Raw genomic sequence first — 20,373 nt, 5'->3', positions numbered from 1 at the left:
CGACGCTCCGACGGTGCGCCGAGAGGGAGAAAATAGGGAGGCCGAGAGAGAAGAGAAACCAAGAGGCCGAGGGGCTCTGGCCTCCCGTGCTCTGCGACGGAGGTCGAGAGAGGAAGGAAGGCCGACAGGGGGGGAGGAGGCAGAAAGAGAGGGAGGCCGAGGGGCTCTGGCCTCCCGTGCTCTGCGACGGAGGTTGAGAGAGGGAGGAAGGAAGGCCGACCAGGGGGGGGGGGGGGGGGGGCGGAAAGAGAGGGAGGCCGAGGGGCTCTGCGACAGAGCCTCCCGTGCTTTGCGACGGAGGTGGGGGCAAAGGGAGGACGACCGACGGGGGTGGGGGCAGAGGGGGGGGGGGGGGGGGGAAGGGAAGAAGCAACACGCGTGGAAAGCTGATGATTCGCAAAATAGATAGGAAACAACTTTCCCCCAAGTCATTTTGGACTAACGCCATAAGTGGGATGAACTAAGTACTGCGGGGGGAATTCATTCCACTTAATTGTGGACTAACCCCCCCTATATTAAGATTGAGTCTAGTTCATTTCTAAAATGAACTAGAAGTGCCTTTTCTCAATTAATAAACCCAAGATCACTCTTACTCCTTGATCTGTGGTGTTATTCTTTAGCAAAGACATAATGGCATAGGTGTCTCAGACTACTTGAACTGTATCCTTTTTATATATTGGATGTATTGTCACACTTCCTCAAAAATCCGTAACACAATAAGCACCCAACCCTGGTGAAGAGTTTCTATAATTGGGGACACATTGTACTTGTATTTCAGCCAGTTTAACAAATACTCAGCCCAATGTTTTACAACTTCGTGAGTCAATTAAATCACTTTGGAATTAGTCTCCCACTCTCTCTGCTTCGAAGCTCCTGGTGAAAGCCCCTGAAGCCTCATAAGAAACCACAGCCAAATGCTTGTTCCTTGTAAAGCTAATTCCATGTTTTCCCACCAATTTGCATCGAGAAGTGCAACTGTTGTCCTTACAACCAACAATCTTTATTAATAGAGTTGCAATCCTGGCGAATGACTATATCGAAGTCCTTGACCTTCAAGTTCTCATGCATTTCAAAGAGAAATTGTTTACAACTTTACATTTTAAACTGACATGAGCACATCCAAAAAGCAGATGACTCTTTCGATCTCTGAGTGATTTCCTGCCATTTAATCGATGTTTAGTCATCATGTGGGCCATTTTGAATTGCATCTGATTTTCGTAAATGGAGAAAAGCCAACATCAGTGGCCCACTGCCCTTCTGTTTATCCTGAAACAACCGCCGCTTTCAGCCAGTCAATTTTTCAAGAGTATCAGACAATCTGCTCAGTGGTGCAGAAGTTCAGTGTCTTCCTCGTCTCCGTCAGCATCCTCCACTTCATTATCTTCATCTTCTTCAGGTGCATCTGGGTCCATTCCCTGAGCAAAGACATAGTTAAGTACAATATATGTGGAAACAGCAGACTAATATTTGCCCGAATTGCAGTCAATCTCATGGATGCATAAGGGACACAACCTTCATCTGTTTTTCCAGGCGTGTTAACCCTTTTTTTGCAGCCTCACTTTGTGGATTTATTCTGAGATGAAATACAAATTCGTCAGGTCAAAATAACTCTAAAAGAACTAGTATAGCACTTTCCTATGTAATCTCCAATTGTCATGTGTGAAATCCCCTGGCATAAAAAAATAGTAACATTGAACCCATCCATTTACATAGTATGAGAGCTCTTCTTCAGCAAGTTAGTACCACAGTTACCAGAATAAAAAACAGAAATTAGACTTTGGACATTCAGCCTACTTGCCACATATGTGGGTGGGTGGGGGGTTAGTGTGAGGTCTTGGGTTCAATGTTTCACCAGGGTAAAGGATTTCAACGTTCAAATAAAAGAGAAAATAGTAACTCGAAACATGATGTAAAATAAATTAGAGGAAACATAAAAATAGGAAACAGATAAGAACATTTGAGAAACATTCTCACAAGTTACATAAAAAAATATTTTGAGAAATAATTGTTGCTAATCTAAAAAATTAAGTAACATAATCAAAGTAAACATTTTGATTTGTTAACCTCTTATTTTGAAGAAACAGATTTAATATATGATTTTTTTTTAAAATAAACATATTTCCCTACAAGTTTCAGAGTAATTTTTCATAAATTTAGAAAAGGTTTTATTTCAATTGCCAACAAAACTTTCTGACCCCCCATTAAGTGTTTGTGGTAACAATGAAGTACTGTCCTCCTATCCACGTAAATGTAAAAGCTACAGTAATGCATTTTTTCTCTTTACTCCTTTTTCATCGATAACTACATACATGCTACAGCCCCTATGTCTTCATTCAACCAAAGACTCAATCCACTAGATTAATGCATCTTATAATTTAAGAGTATCATCACAGTATGACATCATAAATCTGGTAGCAATTCAGCAATCTATCAACAGTAGATTTTTTTATGTTAATTACCAACACTAGGTGATAACTAGTACAAAAAATAACCCTAGAAACAGCAAGTTCCTTTCAGAAATGTACCTTAGTGCTGCCTGATAATGTGACAAAGACTCTGAAAGCATATTGGTTGCAGAATATACTTGAGCCAACTTGATATGTAAAGAATCATCTGACCAATCCTTGAGATATCTCTCAAGCAGCGACACAGCATCTCCATTTCGGCCTTCCACAACATGAAGTTCAGCCAAAGCTAAAGCAGCTCCAAGGTACCCAGGCTCCAACCTGAGTGCAGATTCATAGAACTTCCGTGCCTGAATGCAAAGACAAGACATCAAAAAGAAATCATGTCCATCACAATATTGAAGTCTTTCTTGTAGAGAGAAAGAGAGAGAGAGAGAGAGAGAGAGAGAGAGAGAGAGAAGATGATAAAGAAGAAGAAGAAGAATCGGTCACAATCATTGACATGAACTGATCTATGCTACTTTATCACATGAGAAGCTACCTTGTCTCTATGTAGAGAATTACTAGCATGCACATCACCAACTAGTTTGAGTGCTTTTGCTGATTGAGGCATAGCTCTTATAGCCTCTCGAGCAGCAAATAAAGCCTCCTTAGTCTTAGAGAGTGCCAAATAGGAACGAACGAGACCTACAACCATCAATTGTAACTAGATCATATAGATGGAAAACAAAATGAAATGCAGATTTAGGGTTTGATGAGATAATTGACTAACATGCAATGCTATAAATTTGACATAGAAGCAACCAGGTCCGGTCAAGTCAATTGAGTTTGACATCAGGAGGAACCAAAGATGAAGACCTCTAACGAGTTCTTTTTCAAAAAATTATTTAAAAAAAAAAAATCTAATCAGGGGAGACCATCTCCCCAATCTACATGAGGGATAAGGACGTAATCGCCCCCCCACCCCCCTCTTCTATGACCATACCCGGCATTGCACAACAACAGGAAGGCAGGAATTCCTCCCCTTCATTGCAGTGAAAGGGGAAGGAAAGGGAGGTGTCCCCCTATGTGTACCCACTGCAAAAGGGGGAGGAGGAGAGGGCTGCCACCTCTCATCCCCCCTTTTAGGCATTTTGCTGGGAGGAGCCCTCACCCTCCCCATTGTTGATGACAGGGAAGGTCGAGGCTCCTCCCCCTCTGTTTCTATGTCATGCAAGACCCACACGAAAAATGACTTAGCTGACTGTGCCAGGTTCAGCCAAGTTTTGACACATTTTCAGGACTTGCACAATGTTATTTGTCCAATTGAAACCGGTATAACCGGCCAATCTGGAACACTGCTAGAGAGACAAACTTAAAATTGGAATTGGAATATCCAAATGTCCATGCAGATGGTTAACAATATCAAATGAACAATTTGATATTCTAACTTTCAATCACTGGATGCTTAGCTATTGGAGGATGTAAAATATGCAGTGTGAAACACATTTCGAGAATTTTAGGGTGCCCCTACCTTGGTATGAACGAATATCAGGCTTTAATTCTTGAGCACTTCTAAAGGCCATCACAGCTGCGTCAGGCCGGTTCAGTAACAAACACAGATTACCCTGAAAATATCCAAACAAAGTGAAAGGCATTAATGATATGCCAGTAACAAACAAGTACGAACTGAGAAAATACAAAAAGAATTCCTGAAGAACATTAGATATAGAATCACAGCTAGAGTCCACTACCTTCATAATATGACCTGATATATGCCTCTCATCAATTCGGATACTCTGGATTAAATTATGATAGTTAGTGAAGTCAATTCAATTCAATTTTTTTTGGAAACTACAAGTGGATCTGGGAAGATAACATTACTATTTGCTTTCTTTTATTTTTATTCAAAATTATTATTTTCAAACGTGTAAAGGTTTTTCCTTGAGATGTTAAAACCGACCTTTTCAGCATAAACCAAAGCTTGTTTCCCATCTTTCCTTTCCCACAAAACAGATAAGGCTACAAAGACTTCAGCCCTAGTGGGGTCAATATCCAGCAAATCACCCACTAATCTGTTCAGCTTGGAAAGATCAGATTTTGACATTAGAAGCATAGCATACTCATCCATGTATGTTACAACAAATGGATCAACAAAACGTGCCTGCAGCAGGTCCGAAAGCAGCATATGCAGGAAAAGAATACATAAGAACAGAAATCATATTAAAAAAAGAAAAAACACAGAATATACTTCCACGATAGCATGCATACCTTCTCAAAATGAAGAACCGCTTCATCAGTTTTCCCAATAATGGCCTCAACCTTCACACGCAATGTCCAGATCACAAACTGGAAGATGCATCATGAATGTGTGCAACACTAACTTGCATTGACCTTTAGAAGGTGATACTGACCTTTGCAATTTCAAGTAATAGGTGAGCATTATTTGAGAATCGTTGCAGAAGTTCAAAAAAGATGTCCAGGCCACCTATTTAATGTACAAAAAGGTTCAAAGGGTGAAACATCTTCAAAAAAACAAACTACAAATAAAGTCATTAACAGTTACATGTCATGGACTGGCATCAAACCAATAAAATTTCCTCAACTAGCATCAAACAAAGCAAATGTGGATATATGTTAGAAGACAAGTATGTGTATGTGTTTAAGAGTATAAATCATATGTACCTTTTTATTTCAGTTTTTTAGTATGTAATGTTTAGTCTATAATATTAATAAAGTGCACGAGCTTCTAGGAGGAACCCTAATCTGAATGGTTTGAGCTCTTTGAGAATTCTTCTCTCTTTTCTCTTTTCTCTTTTCTCTCTTCTCTTCTTCCTTCTTCCTTCTTCTTCTTTCTTTTCTTTCTTCTTTTCAGTTTTTACTAATCTAACTGAGCTTGTTTTTGACTTCTCAAAACAAAATTTTCATGGCATCAGAGCATGTTCATTAAGGGAAGTTCGTGGATTTGTTTTAGCACATATCTATCAATACCTTGTTTTGAAGTGGTTACCATGAATAAGGATGAGCTTCATCAGTTTTGTGCAAAAATTACTTCAGAAACCTTCCTCCATATCTAAATCCACTTCCTCTTCACCTAGTGTGGCCACACTTAAACAAACAAGTATGGCAGCCTTTATGTCTTCTTCTTCTCCATCCTGGGAGATTGACTGAGTGTCAGCTCATACGTCAGATATTTATTCATCTTTTTCTCGGCTGTCATCTACTAATAGTCTAGAGGATGTTACTTTAGGTGATTAGTAAACTTACTCAACTGTTAATTGTTCTCCCACCTTTTATCCTTATATGTGTGCTATGATGGACCTCCAGACGAAGAAGAAGATTGGATAAGGCCTTGAGAAGAATTGACTATATTATCTAATCAAGAAAAATCATACCACTTCTATAGCACTCAAAAATTCCACTTCTCCCTATAAATGGCATCTTCAGCTTGGACATCATAGTGATGACAAATTAATGCTTCCTACCATCTCTTGGATCTTGTACAGTTTCTTCTACTGAAGTTTGTCATTTTGATAAGCAGCAAAGAGTTAGTTTACCAGCAAAGAAGTTTTTCAGTTCTATTAAACCACTTCAACTTATTCATTTTGATGTATGGTGTCCTTGTTCACCCCTAGTAGTAGTGGACATCAATATTTTCTAACATTTTTTACGACTTCAGTCGAGTTACATGGATTTATTTATTAAAGTCTCATAATGACGTGTTGGTGTGTTCACAAACCTCTATGTTGAAATTCAGACTCAATTCAGTTCTTCCATTGCTATGTTTCCATCAGCAATGCTCAGAAATAATTGACTTCTCGGTTTCATAAATTTTGCCAAAGTCATGATATAGTGTATCAAACCTTGTGTGTATACTCCACAACAAAATGAACTGTCAAAAGGAAAAATAGACATATTATGGATACAGTCGAATTTTAATGCTTCATATTAATGTTCCAAATCATTTTTGGGGGGAGGCTGATCTTACTGTTGTGTTTTTAATCAATCGATTACCTTCTTCTGTCCTCCAAGGGAACATCCCCCTTAGTGTGTTAAAACCTAGTATTGATCTCTTCAATCTTGCTCCTAAGGTCTTCGGTTGCACATGTTATGTGTATATCTCGGATTCTCACAAAAACAAATTGTGCCTCGGTCCATCACATGTATTTTCTAGGCTACTCTTTTTCTCAAAAAGGCTATCAGTGCTATGATCCTAAAACAAAGAGGTGGATGTGTCCGCTGATGTATCCTTCTTTGAAGCTGATCAGTATTATTCCAATCCATCCAAGAGTGATGCTAATCTAAAGATGCCTATCTCTATGCCCATTAAGACCATGGACCACGCTACAGAAAGCGTATCCATTGAAGATGTTAGAGAAAATGTTATGAGTCCAGCACTCTCTCATGGTTCTCCTCCTTCATCTCCTTCGTCTACAAGTGAGTCTCATCCTTTCTTTCCAGATGTTCACATACTTGTTGTTGTTCAGAAAGGTGTTCGAGAATGTACTCATCATCTATCAATAAATTTGTATCTTATGATCATTTTGCATTGTCCTACAAAACCTTTTTGTCTGATTTTCGATCAATGTCTATTCCAAAGTCTATTACTAAGCTCTACAGTGTCCTTAGTGGAATGTAGCTATGCGAGAAGAAATGTCTGCATTGGTGTCTCATGGGACTTGGAATTTGTGCTATCCTCCTCCTCAGGCGACTATAATTGGATGCATGTGGGTTTTTACTAATAAACACAAGGTTGATGTATCTATCGAAATGTACAAGGCTCGGCCATATGCTAAGGACTGCACTCAAACTTAAGTAATGGACTATAGTGAGACCTTTTCTCTTGTTGATAGGCTAAATTCAGTACGTCTTTTCATATATGTTACAATTAACATAGATGGTCTTTGCATCAATTAGATGTCAAAAATGTTTTCCTATATGGTGATTTAGCTGAAGAAGTATATATGGAACAACTACCGGGGTTTGTTACTTGGGGGAATCTGATATGGTGTATAAATTGCATAAGGCTATTTATAGCCTACAAGTCCTTATACATGGTTTGAAAAGTTTAGTTGATAGTTCTTGAGTTTGAGTTTGTAAGAAGTAGCTCAGACCAATCAGTATTTATTTTGAAAAGATTGACAGGTTGAGTGATTTTGATTGTCTATGTTGATGACATGATCATCTTTGGAAGTCAATAAAGAAGCTTTTGGTGAAGTAAAGAATCGTCTACAACACCATTTCCAGACCAAGAATTTGAGAGGCCTCTAATATTTTGTGGAATTTGAAGTAGCAAGTAATAAAACAAGTATACTTTTGTCACAAAGGAACTATATAATGGATTTACTTTCTGAGATAGGCCTTCTAGGAGCCAAACCTCTAGATACTCCATTAGAGCTAAATGTTGACTTATTTGATGACTTATTTGATGAACATTAACCTTTCTTGATGGATAAAACTCAATGTAGGCAGTTGGTTGGCTAGCGGATATATGTCACAGTTACGCAACCTAACAACATGTATGCTTTGAGATTGGTGGGCAGATTCATAGAAAACCCACGAAAAATTCTTATGGAGGCAGTCCTTAGAATTATTTGATACCTAACGTGAGGACCAGGTAACAGATTGTTATACAAATGTAATGGTCATACTAAGGTTGAAGGATACTCAGATGCAGATTATGCAAGGTCTAAAAGTGACAGGAAATCTACATCTGGCTTTTTACTTTTGTGAGAGGTAACTTCGTAACCTAAAGAAGTAAAAAGCAAACTATTGTAACAAGATCTAGTGTTGAAACTAAGTATAGAGCTATGGCTTATGAAACTTGTGAGAGAAAATCTTCATCCGGCGCAAGATTATGGCCTAGTTTCCTAACTTAGGTACTTTTTAATTTTTCCACAATAACTTCTTCTTCCCCGCGGCACTGGTTTTCAAAGAGTGCGGCGATTAACCATCAAGCTTCAATTCCTACTGTCGATGCCTCGAAAGAATTTCAAAACACCGGAACAGTGACATCTTCTCTGACAACGGTAACAGGACTGATTCTCAGCAGAGGCAGAAATAAGGCAGTCGTCGTCCCCGCTTATGAACAAAGCAGGACAGCGATGAACCACAGCAGAACATAAATAATCCAGCATCCAGAAAGATACAAACCAGCCAGAAAATGAAGAGATCTCCAAACAGAGCGGGATAACAATGATAGCAGAGACGACTCAAAAAATCCAGCAGAGATGCTTCCTGATTGACCGCTGTAATTTTTTTTGAGAAAGTAGAAAAATCCCGGAGAGGCAGCAGTAGCGATACGGATTTGCAAAGAATTCCTCTAAATGAGCTAAACTTCTACATAATAGAGAAGTTGTGAACCTCCCAAAGATAGCATAAAATCTCAAAGAAGCAAAAAATCTTGTGGATTTGCAGAGACTTTAGCGTCTGATGGCTCGGGATGGATGATTTCAGCAAATGGAAGTCACGATGACTGGATTAATCCGACTCGAGCAAAAAACTTCCAGAAATAAGATGAATAATGCTCCCATGTTAATATCCGAAGCCTCGACGATGACCTCAATGATGGAAATGACAGCAGTAGCAATGGCAGCGAGCAGGACTCTGATAAGAAAATCTTAAAACAGTGCGGAATGACGACAAAACTTCCGCAGGCAACAGTGCTAGCATTCTTCCTAATTGGTTTCAGGCTTCGGATGGAAACCAAAAACTTGTTAGAAGATTAAGGATGACATCAGAAGATACTCCAGTGGATAAGATATGATACAATGAACCACGAAGATTTTCGGCAAGCAACAAAACCAAAGAAAACATTTTGGCTGGCAATGTTTTGTTGTAACCGATCAGTTTCAGAAGAAACGATAAGCAGCCACCAGGAAGAATCCAACTTGAGCAAAAAAAAATCCTTCCAGAGATAAGTGAGATGCCAGCATGAGTCCAGTTCGGATCACAACAGATAAAGGCCAACAGGAATTATCCGAGCAGATAGAACTTCCAGAAATAGAAGATCAGCCATGAATCTATTAGCAGCGATCATGTATAATCAATAGAGATTGATGGCAATAATCTGGGCGAGACAGTGGAAGACTTCCAAAAATAAAAACAGCTCCTTCGTTGTCTCCGTCACCAGCAAAATATTGAGATTATTTTGAGGCCAGAGAACCAGAGTATCAATATAAAAAATAAAATGAAGTTCCAGCAATGACAAAAAATAAAACACAAGAAAATATTGGCTTCTGGAATTCTAAAAAAACATACCGCTAGTCCTGAAAATCAATGCTCTGATACCATGTTGATTTTCAGGACTCCATGATTTAGGCCATGGAGAAAAAAACATTGAGAGAAAACAAGAGGAATAAAAGGTTATGGACTTGATCCAAACCCTCCCCCATAAGGTATATTTATAGGTATCAAAACTACCAATATTACAAGTATACCCTTCACCCTAGTAAGAGTGAAGAAGAGACAGGAAAAGTAAACTAATTACATCAATGCCACCGTAATTACATCATATATTCCAATAGATTTAAACTGGATAGGGCTTATACAAGATCTAAACTAGCTAGGAAGTCAACTACTATGTATTGTGTTTTTGTGGGAGGAAATTTAGTGAACTGAAAGAATCAAAAATAAAATTTGGTGGCCCATTCTATTATTGAAGCTGAATACAGAGCTATGGCAAACACTATAAAGTGAATGGATGTGGATAATGACATTTCTCTAGGAGTTGAATCTACGTATTGCAAAACCATGATCATGAACTGTGATACCAAGCAGCTATTTTCATTAAACATAACCTTGTGCTCCATGATTGTATGAAACATATAGAGGTTGATTGCTACTTTAACCAAGATGTTGTAATGAGAAAGGAAGTTATTACCCCTTATGTTCGATCTAATGATCAGCTTGTCGATATATTTACCAAAGCATTGGGTAAATGTGATTTTAGGACATTTCGTAACAAGTTGGATCTTTTAGACATATGTACTCCACCTTGAGAGGGAGTGTTAAATATCAAGTAGGGGCATTTTGATGATTTTTTTCTTTGTATAAGTTTTTAAATGGGTCAGCAAGTATAGTTAGGTGTGAGAAGTTTATAGTCCAGATTGAATGTGTGGGTAGTAAGTTATAGAGGTTTGAGTCTCAAGGGGTATGTTTGTACTTAGATATCAAATAACTTAAGTCAAATAAAAGGGAAGAGGGGGCCGACCTCAACTCTATTTGAGTGTCATTCAACACACTCTTCTCCTCCATTCTTCTCTCTTTTCTTTTCTCTCTCCGTTCTTCCCTTATTTTACACCTTTTTACAACTAACAAAATGCATGTGTCTCTAGTAGGACCCTAATCTGAAAGGTTTGAGCTCTTTGAGAATCCTTCTCTCTTTCCTCTCTTCTCTTCTTCCTTCTTCTTCTTTCTTTTCTTTCTTCTTTCTTCTTTCTTCTTTTGGGTTCATGCCATAACCAAACTTGTTTTGATTTCTAAAGACATTCCGTGAAACAAAATTTTCACCCCAAATGTACGAAAATGTACTAGAAACTTAATTCCACAAGTATTATGAAATTTTAACTGGCATCATAATTCCAACCTAATACACAGAATAATCAAGTTACATATTTTATGCATACCAATAAATACACATCCACATAAACCACATGCATATGCCAACTCAAAAGTTAACCAAAATAGAGAGGCATCATCATCCAAGAAACTGGGTTTTTAAGGTCAATGAGTACATTAGAGAAATATGAAAAAGATGAAGCCCTCTTTTTTCAGATAAAGACCAAATTTTAAGAAAAAAAAGATTAGTATTTTTACAAATAGAATCACAATGAATTGCATCATACAGCCTTTAGATATAAAATACTAAATTTTTAAAAAATAGTAACACATGAAACAAAGAATAACTGTTTACATTGATTAAATGCACCTTTCTTACCTCTGTAATCATTTGAAGCAATACAACACTGGGCCTCAACAAATCGCTGCAGACAGAAGGATATTTGACAATGTCAATGAGATCCATGCAAATTGAAGATCATTTTGAAATTTCAGTTTCTATACCTGAAGCCAGCGACTAGTGTCAAAGTGATCAGATGGAGGTCTCCCACCTCTTGTTGGAGTCTGAAATTATTAATAGAAATGTAATAGTGATAATCTAGAACTAATGGGTTAGTTGCAAAAATATTGTTGAAAGAACAACGTGTAAGGAGATATGCCCAGTGACCAACTGACTGCCCAAACTAAACATAACCACTAAACGATGATTATAAGTACAGATTCCAAAATAAAGACAACAAACTCACAGGTGTTCTTCTTTTAGGAATCACAGTTTCCTAAAGAATAATAATATCACTAAACCTACATATGAGTGCTTATAAGATTGCTGCCAGAGTACTAGTTTTTTAGAGTAAATCCAAATTCCTGGAAAGATATTTGCAACTTTATCCTGACACTATTGGCGAGAAAATTAATTATTAAGTACAGAAACGAGCAAACTCTTTCAGATGCTGGTCCTGATAGGTGAATGTTTCTGAAAGAGAAACTTTAAGAAATTCAAAATGTTGCAAAAAAAACCATTTACTATTGCATCTGAAGCACATGTTCTCTAAATCTTACAATGTATAATGTTACTGTATCAACCAGGGACATACCTGGGGAAACAATGAAATTATATCCTTGGCAGAAACGCCTAAGTCAGCCAATGCAGTAACAGCTTCCAGGGCGTAGGGGCAGTGCCTGAAACAAAAACTTCCAAGAATGAAAAATAGATATGATAATAGCAAACTGAGACATGAAAAATAAATTACTTGAGCTAACTTTTTTTAAAATGGCAATGTGTTTTTAACAAACATAGCTATAACTAAAGAAATAGAATTTTTGAATATACCAGGAATAAAGAAAATACATTATCAAAAAATATATTTATCTTATATAACAGAAACACATTGATAGACCTTCTAATACATACACAAATATTTTGCACCTCGACAGACCTCAAACACTCCTTATAACAAGCAATGGCAGCACGGTTATGTTTAGAAATCCGATAAAGCTTTGCCATGGTCAAGCTCATTTTTAGAGTTCTTGCTTTGCTAGGTATACCTTCCATCTGTAAAGCATGATAAACATAAGCATAATAAAATCCGCATTGTCCAGTTTGAACCATAAGTAGTGGCAATCATCAAACTATTTGAAAGCAATTATAAATGGAAGCAATCCATCTCTATCTATTCGTGGTGTGGGCTCTTTGGCTCAATAGTTACACGGGAGGGGTTTTTAGCATGAGGTCTTGAGTTCAATTCTCAACAGTGAGGTGTGTTTTGGTTTGTGTATGTGTAATCAACATTCAATAAAACAAAGTAACCTATTCAGTCTATAAGCTGACAACGGAGGATCTAGATACACATGAAATCTTGAAAGAGGAAAAGGAAGAAAACCTCGGCAATGGCATTTTTGTAGTCATTCAGAGCATAATGGCAAAGAGTTATTTTAAATTTCACCTGTCATGAAGATCACAAAATATCAGAAGTATGTGTTCCATTCCTGTTATCTGAATATATTCGGAAAGTACAAAGTTGGGTATCAAAATAAATAGTCCATGCAGAAGAATGACAAAATACCTCATTTTCGCTAATAGCTGAAATGTTCAAAGAATTTGGAGAAGATGACCGGTTTGACGTAGACAGTGAAGTTCTGGAGTTCGCAGTATTTTGTTTGGGAATAATCTTACAATGCTGCAAGGCTTGCTTGTACATATTCTGTCAATCAATGTAGGATAACATAACTTCATATTTGAACAAGTACAATTACCTCAAGCAAATTGAGTTCATCATAAAAAACAAAAAAGTAATCACAATGAATGTACCTCCTTCTGTGTTACCATGTCTTGTTCAAGAACAAACAGGCAGGAGAACAAAAGCTCAAAAAAGTGGCAAAAAGTATGAAAGTAGAGATAAAAATGTATATTTCAAGGGACCCTCACCTCGGACAGAAGAAAAGAGAGAAGGTAGAATGAAGAGAATTACGAATCTGCAAGGATAGTCCTAACCGGTATGTACCACAATAATTTTAGATATAGATTATATGCTTGCAAGTAAAATCATATGGATTTTTATGTAATTAAGATTCAGGTTAGTGTCATGTAAAGGACTTAAATAAAAATGTAAACAGATGAGGTTTCTATGATATGAAATTAGTACAGATGTGTCCTAACGAATGTGATTAGATATCAGTGATCACAACAGAGATTTAGCAGCACACCATGTATATTCATTATTCCTTTCAAGAGGAAGCAACACTCTTTATCTTACTCTCTTTTTTCTTTCTCCAATCACATACCCAATCGAGATTGACTCTTTTTTAAGAATAATGATGAACTTTTATTATTTGAAAAAGGAACATGAAAGGAGAGAGAGTGCACCAATCCCAATCTAGATTCAGATACCATTTGGTTAGTTGGAAGGATATTTGCATGCCTCATAATAGGGAAGGATTGAGCATCCGGCCTACAAGATAAATGAACAAAGCTCTTATGCTCAAATGGATTTGGAATTTCAACAACAAGCATAACAATTTATGGAAGAATATGGTGATATTCTACCTTTAGTTTTCGGGTGGCTGGTGGAGAGAGGGTGGCGCCCCTCACCTCCTATCCTCGATATGGAAATCAATTTTCAAGCTCCTTCCAGTATTCAGAGATGCTACCTTGTTTCACACGGGCAATGGAAGGACCCTTCTCTTCTGATCGGATGAATGGTGTGGCCTCCGATCCCTCTCGGAGGACTTCCTGGGGCTGCATAGGGTGGCTAGCGACCTCTCTTGCTCTGTGGCTGATTCATGGAGTGATCAGTTGTGGAGTCTCCCATTCCGCCGAAGATTAAATGATGAGGAATCGTTAGTTTTTTGCTCTCTCCTTACCAGACTCAGCAGTACTATTATCCGGGAGCACTCAGTTGATAAGCTGATTTGGAAGCCCAACAATAATGGCCGATTCACTGTTACTTCTACTTACTCTCATATCAGAAAGCAAGACTACAATATTTATGAGCACAAGGCAAATCTGGCTTGGAAACTCTCAGCACCAAGCAAAATCAAATTTTTCGTGTGGTCGGCCATCAGAGAACAAATTCTTACTTCGGACAACCTTCATAGAAGAGGTTTCACCGCCCCCAATCTTTCTTGTCCCCTTTGCGTTGAGTGCGAAGAGACAATCCAGCATGTCCTCTTACACAGTAGATTTTCCTGGCAAGTTTGGATGAAGATTTTTCAGAAAATTGGGCTCCAAGTGGGGCTACATCAGGACCTATTTGGCACCTTTGAGATGGTTCGAGGGATTCTCCTTCCTCAGCTGGGCAAGTTAATACTTTCAACCTGTCTTGCGCATGTTCCATGGTGAATTTGGCTCAAGCGGAACAACCGGAGATTCAACTCCAAAGCTAGCACCTTGGACAACACAACTTCTCATGTTGTTGGCCTCATCTCGAACTGGCTTCATACAAGGAAGGATTTTGCCATTCTACTGGGGGTTTCCCTTTGGGAAAATTGGAATTTGATCGCCCATATGTCTGGCCCTTGCAGAACTCTGAGTATGGCCATCTGGGATCCTCCCCCTTGCAACTGCATTAAGCTGAATTTTGATGGTAGTGCTATTGGATGTCCTGGGCCGACTGGAGCAGGTGGTGTATACAGAGGTCACAATAGAGACCCTATTCTTTCTTATGTTGATCTGGTGGGCATTATCGATTCTAATACTACTGAAGTAAGTGCTCTGCTGTTCGGCCTCCAAATCTCCAGGGATCGTCTCTATGGCAAGTTAATCATTGAAGGTGACTCGAATACAGTTATTAGTTGGTGTTCCAAAGACAACTTCCCCCCTTGGTGCCACTGGCCCATCACTGATAGTATTGCTGACATTGTATCTTCTACTCATTGTAATTGGAATCTCATTCCTAGCTCAGCCAACTCTTTGGCTAATAAATTGGCAAAATTCAGAACTTCCCAGCAATCTCTTATTGTTTGGGAAGGCTTCCCTCCTGTGTAAATTGCTCTTTTGAGTTTTTGTCTTAATAAAAATCAGCATCATTTAAAAAAAAAAAGTTTCTAGTAGTTAGTGGATTGAGTCCCTTGATCAAAGAGCAATATCAACTGCATCCACCCTCACTATACCAGTCATGCATGTCACAAGGCATTCTAAAGACAACCTTGTAAATGGACATTTTGGTGGAAGAGTTCATGCTGGTGTTGAAACCATCAACTTGAGGACAGCTTGCTAAACCTGGTTACACGTGCAACAATAGTCATATATTTCCTAGATGTGATTGAGCTCTTCAAAATTGACATCCAATATCAGACGATATACCAATGAGAAAGTAAATGTGCCAAAAGACATCAATGCTTCTTTTGCTTCCAATAGACATCAGCCTCCCATGTAAATGGAAAACTTGGTTCAAGAGGACTAGGGCAACTAGGGAGGATTTTCGGGGATGGGCGGTACAATAAAATACGAATGTGAACAGAAAAAGGTAATTCACTAGTCTCCTAATCTAGTCACACTCATTCAACTTTTACCAGCCGTCCATAAAATCCATGGATACATCTAGCTATACACAACTTTTATTTAAATACTGCATTCCGGAAACCCTTTTTTAATAAAGCTTAGACTAGGAACTTGAAGTTCAGTAATCTAAAGGACATATCAACACTCAAAGACATGCACAAGGGGATACATTATTCAAGCTACACAAAGGCACATAAATACAAAGGAAGAACAATCTACCTTTGCAAGTTCATGCAAAGGTGGCAAATGAAGCAAAGGCAAAGGAGGCCACGTCACCCATGCAAAACCATGCAAGGGAGACGTCCACCTCACCCATTCAAAGGGGGACATCCACATGTATGGATCTAGAAGAATCTATCCCTACAATCATTCACACAGGGCCCCACTACAACCTTCCAAAACTACTCAAGGATCTCCTACAAATCATGCTCAATCTATCCAAATCAATCAAAGAGAAATATTCTCTCAAATCACTCAATTAAGGGGAGAAATTCAAGGTCAAATAAATCACTTACATGGAGGAAATCAAGATCCAAAAATCATGGGAGAAGAAAGGAATGACTAATACATTGAGTTGTATTGATTTGAGTAAAAAAGTCAAGACACCTTGATGACACTAAGCAAGAGGACGTCCATGACATTTTTGTTACTTAATTAAGGGTTTTGAAAACCTATATAAACCCTTGTAGCTCTTCTTTATTCATTTAATTTTCATCCAAAGAAATCACCCCCTTTGGCTCCCTTTCTTGGTGTTTGGTCTGAAATTTTTCAAAAGCTCTTCCATTCTGTGGATGGCAGGCAGGCCTATATTTCTTGGTTTCAAATAGGCATTCATGGTGGCTAAAATTTTTTCATTGAGCACAATTACAGGGGCATGGTTAATATGTAGATCCAAATGTAGAATAAGAGTAAAGGTCTTCCTAAATGTATGGATTGAAATGTATACTAATAAGAGAAGAAATCGAGTATAGAGATCATGCTCCTAATTTTATACACCATACTTTAATTTTTACCAAACACCAATATTCCTCACAAAACTTCCAAACTTTAAAACCCTTTCTGAGGGGGATTAAAAAAAAAGAGGAAAGGCTTTAGAAGGTACTTTCAGAGGAAAGTATCAAATCAAGACAGACTTGAGTAAGTATTTCGCAAGCTCAATCTATGCCCTCTCATTTAGAAGTTTGCCTTACATCTCAAGAAACAGCTGATATAAATACACAAAGAAAATAACTGATTTTTTTATTATCAGTCTAATGCATCTGAATCCCCATCTTGGACTAGTTAGAGCCAAATCATTGGAAGCGGAACTTTTTCAAGGCTAAATGTGGCATTTTCTCAACTGACCAAAGCAACAGCATCAGCACAAAGCAAACGGTGGAACAGAACAAGTCCATCTTGCTTGTGCCTAATGATGAAAAAAACACTGGTAGAAATTTACACGTTCCTCAAGGATGAGTTGGTAAGATATAATATTATTATGATTGCAAGGGCACAAATCATAAAGTTCCAAATTTTTGGAAATTGCATCCAAAGTTACGACTCCCAAGGTTTCAAGGAAAGCAAATCGGCACTGGTAGCAAAATCTATTGGACTTCTGCAACAAAGACCAGGATGGTGAATTTACCTATTATGTTAACAACTAATGCTTTGCCATCGTTGAAGTTGGGTCCAGGTCCATCCCCCTCACGTGTGGGTCCTCTTATGACTTCTCCACATGGACAAATTTGGGCGGACGCATATATTCTAGCATCCACTTTGGTAAAATGCTAAAGTTGAATCCAGGTCCATCCCAAAATGAGTAGCCAAAGTTAGGAGACCTTTTTCTAAAGTAATAAGCATAAGATTTTCCCAGTCCTAAATCCTTTCGGGTTTGGGGGGGGGGGGAGATAAAGACAATGAATTTGCATGCCTGAAAATAGATTTTGGGCACCCAAAGAGTGAACTTGATCAAGGGAGGTTGCTAGGTTGCTAATAGTGCTGACTACTTTCTCAGAAAAAAAATAGTGCTGGACTAGATCACATGGCACATATATGGATGTGTTGTTTGTGTTGGAGAACAACTCAATCTTCTGTAGGGTAGAATGATAACATCAGCAAGAGCTTTTCACAAAGTAGTCGAACCATAACACTAATATCACCCTGAAAGCCAACAAGGAAAGTTTAAGCACGGAAGTCCTCAGCCCAGAATGCATTTAATCAGAGCTTTGGAACAGCTCTAAGTACCCTGCGATGGTGGAGAGCTATTGACATTTTGATAGATTACTTGATTGACATATTCCAGTGGTCCAAAACTCCTATTCTACAAGAGAAAACTTCCAAGAGAGCAAGGTACCTCCGTTAACGGCATTTAATAGAGCTCTAAAGCTTTCCCTGTAGATGGGAAGATTCATAGAATATGCATGTATGGGATGCAATATTATTGACATGGACATAGTGGTAGGCCAGAACAAACAACTTCAGGAGTCTTGGTTTCCATCGTATTTAATAAAGCATTGCCTGTGGGCCTTCAAGGTAGCTTCTCAGATGTTGAACAATGAAAATTTGTGCTGGAGGATCATCTTTGCTTTCTCCAGAAGTGAGCGTTTGTACTGCGAATGAGAGAGCAGCCAACAGCTGCCAAACTTCCTTCATAAGACCATCACTCCACCTTTTCCAGCGTTTCCTCCTTTTGTATCATGAGTTAATCACTCATTGAGCCAAAAATTCTTGTTTGGAATGATCATGGCACAGTCCCAGCAAATGACGGCAATAATTCCAAATCATTACATGTCTAGTTCAAGAGCAAATAGAGAGGAGAGCAAAAGCTCAAATGAGTGGTAGAATCTATGCAAGTGGAGATAAAAAGAGACTCTTTGAGGGTCTTAGTCTCCATGCAAAGATGAGAAGAGTAAAATGTAGATAATTGTTCTTAAATGTCTCTAGCCACACTTCTGGCTGCCTTTCACAGGCTTGTTTTATTAAAAATAAAAAAAATTCAAGGCACCTGTGCCTTCTATTTAAAACCACTCAAGGCTAGGAAAACTTTGAGTAATCCATTCTCAGCACCAAAAAATAGCAAAAGATTATGATCAATTCATGGGGAGGCGTCATTCTGTAACTCTAATAGCACATACATCTGCAGTGATTGGTTCATCGGGATGCGTAACTCTGCCACTCTAATAGCACATACATCTGCAGTGATCGGTTCATGGGGATGCGTCATTCTGCCACTCTAATAGCACATACATCTACAGTTTTAAATAGTTATCGGGGACTACAACTGAGCCCATCAAATTTTTAAAAGGTGGCTCAGTCAATCTTGACACTGATCGAGTAAACTAATGGATAAATGTTAGTGTTTGGTTTTTGGAAACCTAGTCAACTGTTTAAATTGTTAAAGCTTCTACAACCTTGATTTCAGAAGAATCAATATTACATACCAATGCCCTCTTAAATTCCTTCTCACCAAAAAATGCATCACCAAGCAGTACCTGCAGGAACGTTAAACCACAAAGTCTCCAAGTAAAAACAAGCAACAGTGAGACCCAAAAAAACTTGAAGAGATTCGAATGTATTGTCAGATACTTGGAAACTTACCATATTTTCTGCCTTGACATATAGATTCGTTTCAACATTTGAGGCAGCTGAGGAGACTAGAAAGCAGCCCTGAAAAAGGAAGTTCCATTTGCCGTCAGAGTGTTAATTTAATAAAATTTGACAGCGCGTTTTTCCAGAATTAGATAATCTTCAGCATATTCTTCATTGAACAAAATGAATTTCGCTCGAAAAAACATAGGCCAGTAGTAACCAACAGCGGAAAACGGATATTATGTCGCGGTCAAATCGACAATATCCGAAAGCCAGTAATTGCAAAATCCAGTACAACGGCCCAAGAAATGAACCTTTTTATGCCCCACAAACCGAATTCACACAGATAACACTAAAAGAGTTATAATAACTTATCCATGGAAAAACTTTCCGTAAATATTCCGGTATCTTTGCATTTCTAGTGGGGATACTTACAAGCATCTGAGCTGAGTCGTAGAGGCCACCGTCGAGAAGTGTAGCGATCTGATCCTTCGGAATGTCCATCCTCTGAAAAGCTTTTGAGTTTCTATGTTTTGGCGGTAGAATGACAGAGCTGTCGAACTTATTCAAACTCGACCAGGCGCCGATTCCCCAAGTGCCCACAACAAGCTCACTCTGAGAAACCCCTGATATTTTGGGCGGAATACAGTAACCCGCTCCTACGTTTGAACTTGACTATTTTTTCGTAAGAACATCTCAGGCCAAGACAGGGGACATGACACGTTCTGAGTCCCACGCCTGAAAGTGCGCGGCCGACCTCCGGATTAGGGTAAGGTGTCTATTTTTATCATATACACTTCAATGTATATGATAAAAATATTTTTATAATTTGTATGATTTTATTTATTTTAAATCTATTTTATT

General features: G+C 38.4%; 1 protein-coding gene across 1 annotated transcript; it reads right to left on the bottom strand.

Moving 5' to 3' along the window:
- Positions 1-693: 693 nt before the first annotated feature.
- On the bottom strand, positions 694-20,233 carry LOC137956321 (anaphase-promoting complex subunit 7). Its single transcript, XM_068803766.1, has 18 exons — positions 19,945-20,233; positions 19,519-19,587; positions 19,362-19,412; positions 13,007-13,144; positions 12,824-12,886; positions 12,380-12,495; positions 12,038-12,122; positions 11,448-11,507; positions 11,323-11,368; positions 4,799-4,872; positions 4,656-4,706; positions 4,348-4,548; positions 4,139-4,183; positions 3,919-4,012; positions 2,947-3,092; positions 2,526-2,755; positions 1,513-1,573; positions 694-1,415 (listed from the first exon to the last, which is right to left on the bottom strand). The coding sequence occupies exons 1-18, from the start codon at positions 20,011-20,013 to the stop codon at positions 1,323-1,325; spliced, it is 1,692 nt and encodes a 563-aa protein (XP_068659867.1). The 5' UTR covers positions 20,014-20,233; the 3' UTR covers positions 694-1,322.
- Between the last annotated feature and the right edge of the window lie 140 nt (positions 20,234-20,373).

Source organism: Aristolochia californica, unplaced genomic scaffold, assembly GCF_029961685.1.
Source record: "Aristolochia californica isolate CCGP_79_NKW_82.1479 unplaced genomic scaffold, dmAriCali1.0.hap1 SCAF_2, whole genome shotgun sequence".
Lineage (NCBI taxonomy): Eukaryota > Viridiplantae > Streptophyta > Magnoliopsida > Piperales > Aristolochiaceae > Aristolochia > Aristolochia californica.
Note: the sequence above shows the minus strand (reverse complement) of the source record. Positions and strands in the feature narration are given on the sequence as shown.

Excerpts from the sequence above, each read along its gene's own strand:
- LOC137956321 (XM_068803766.1), bottom strand. The coding sequence starts at position 20,013 with ATGGACATTCCGAAGGATCAGATCGCTACACTTCTCGACGGTGGCCTC. Across the intron at positions 4,707-4,798 it reads TATTACTTGAAATTGCAAAG|GTTGAGGCCATTATTGGGAA; the intron begins GTCAGTATCACC and ends TTGCGTGTGAAG. Across the intron at positions 4,549-4,655 it reads CGGTTCTTCATTTTGAGAAG|GCACGTTTTGTTGATCCATT; the intron begins GTATGCATGCTA and ends GACCTGCTGCAG.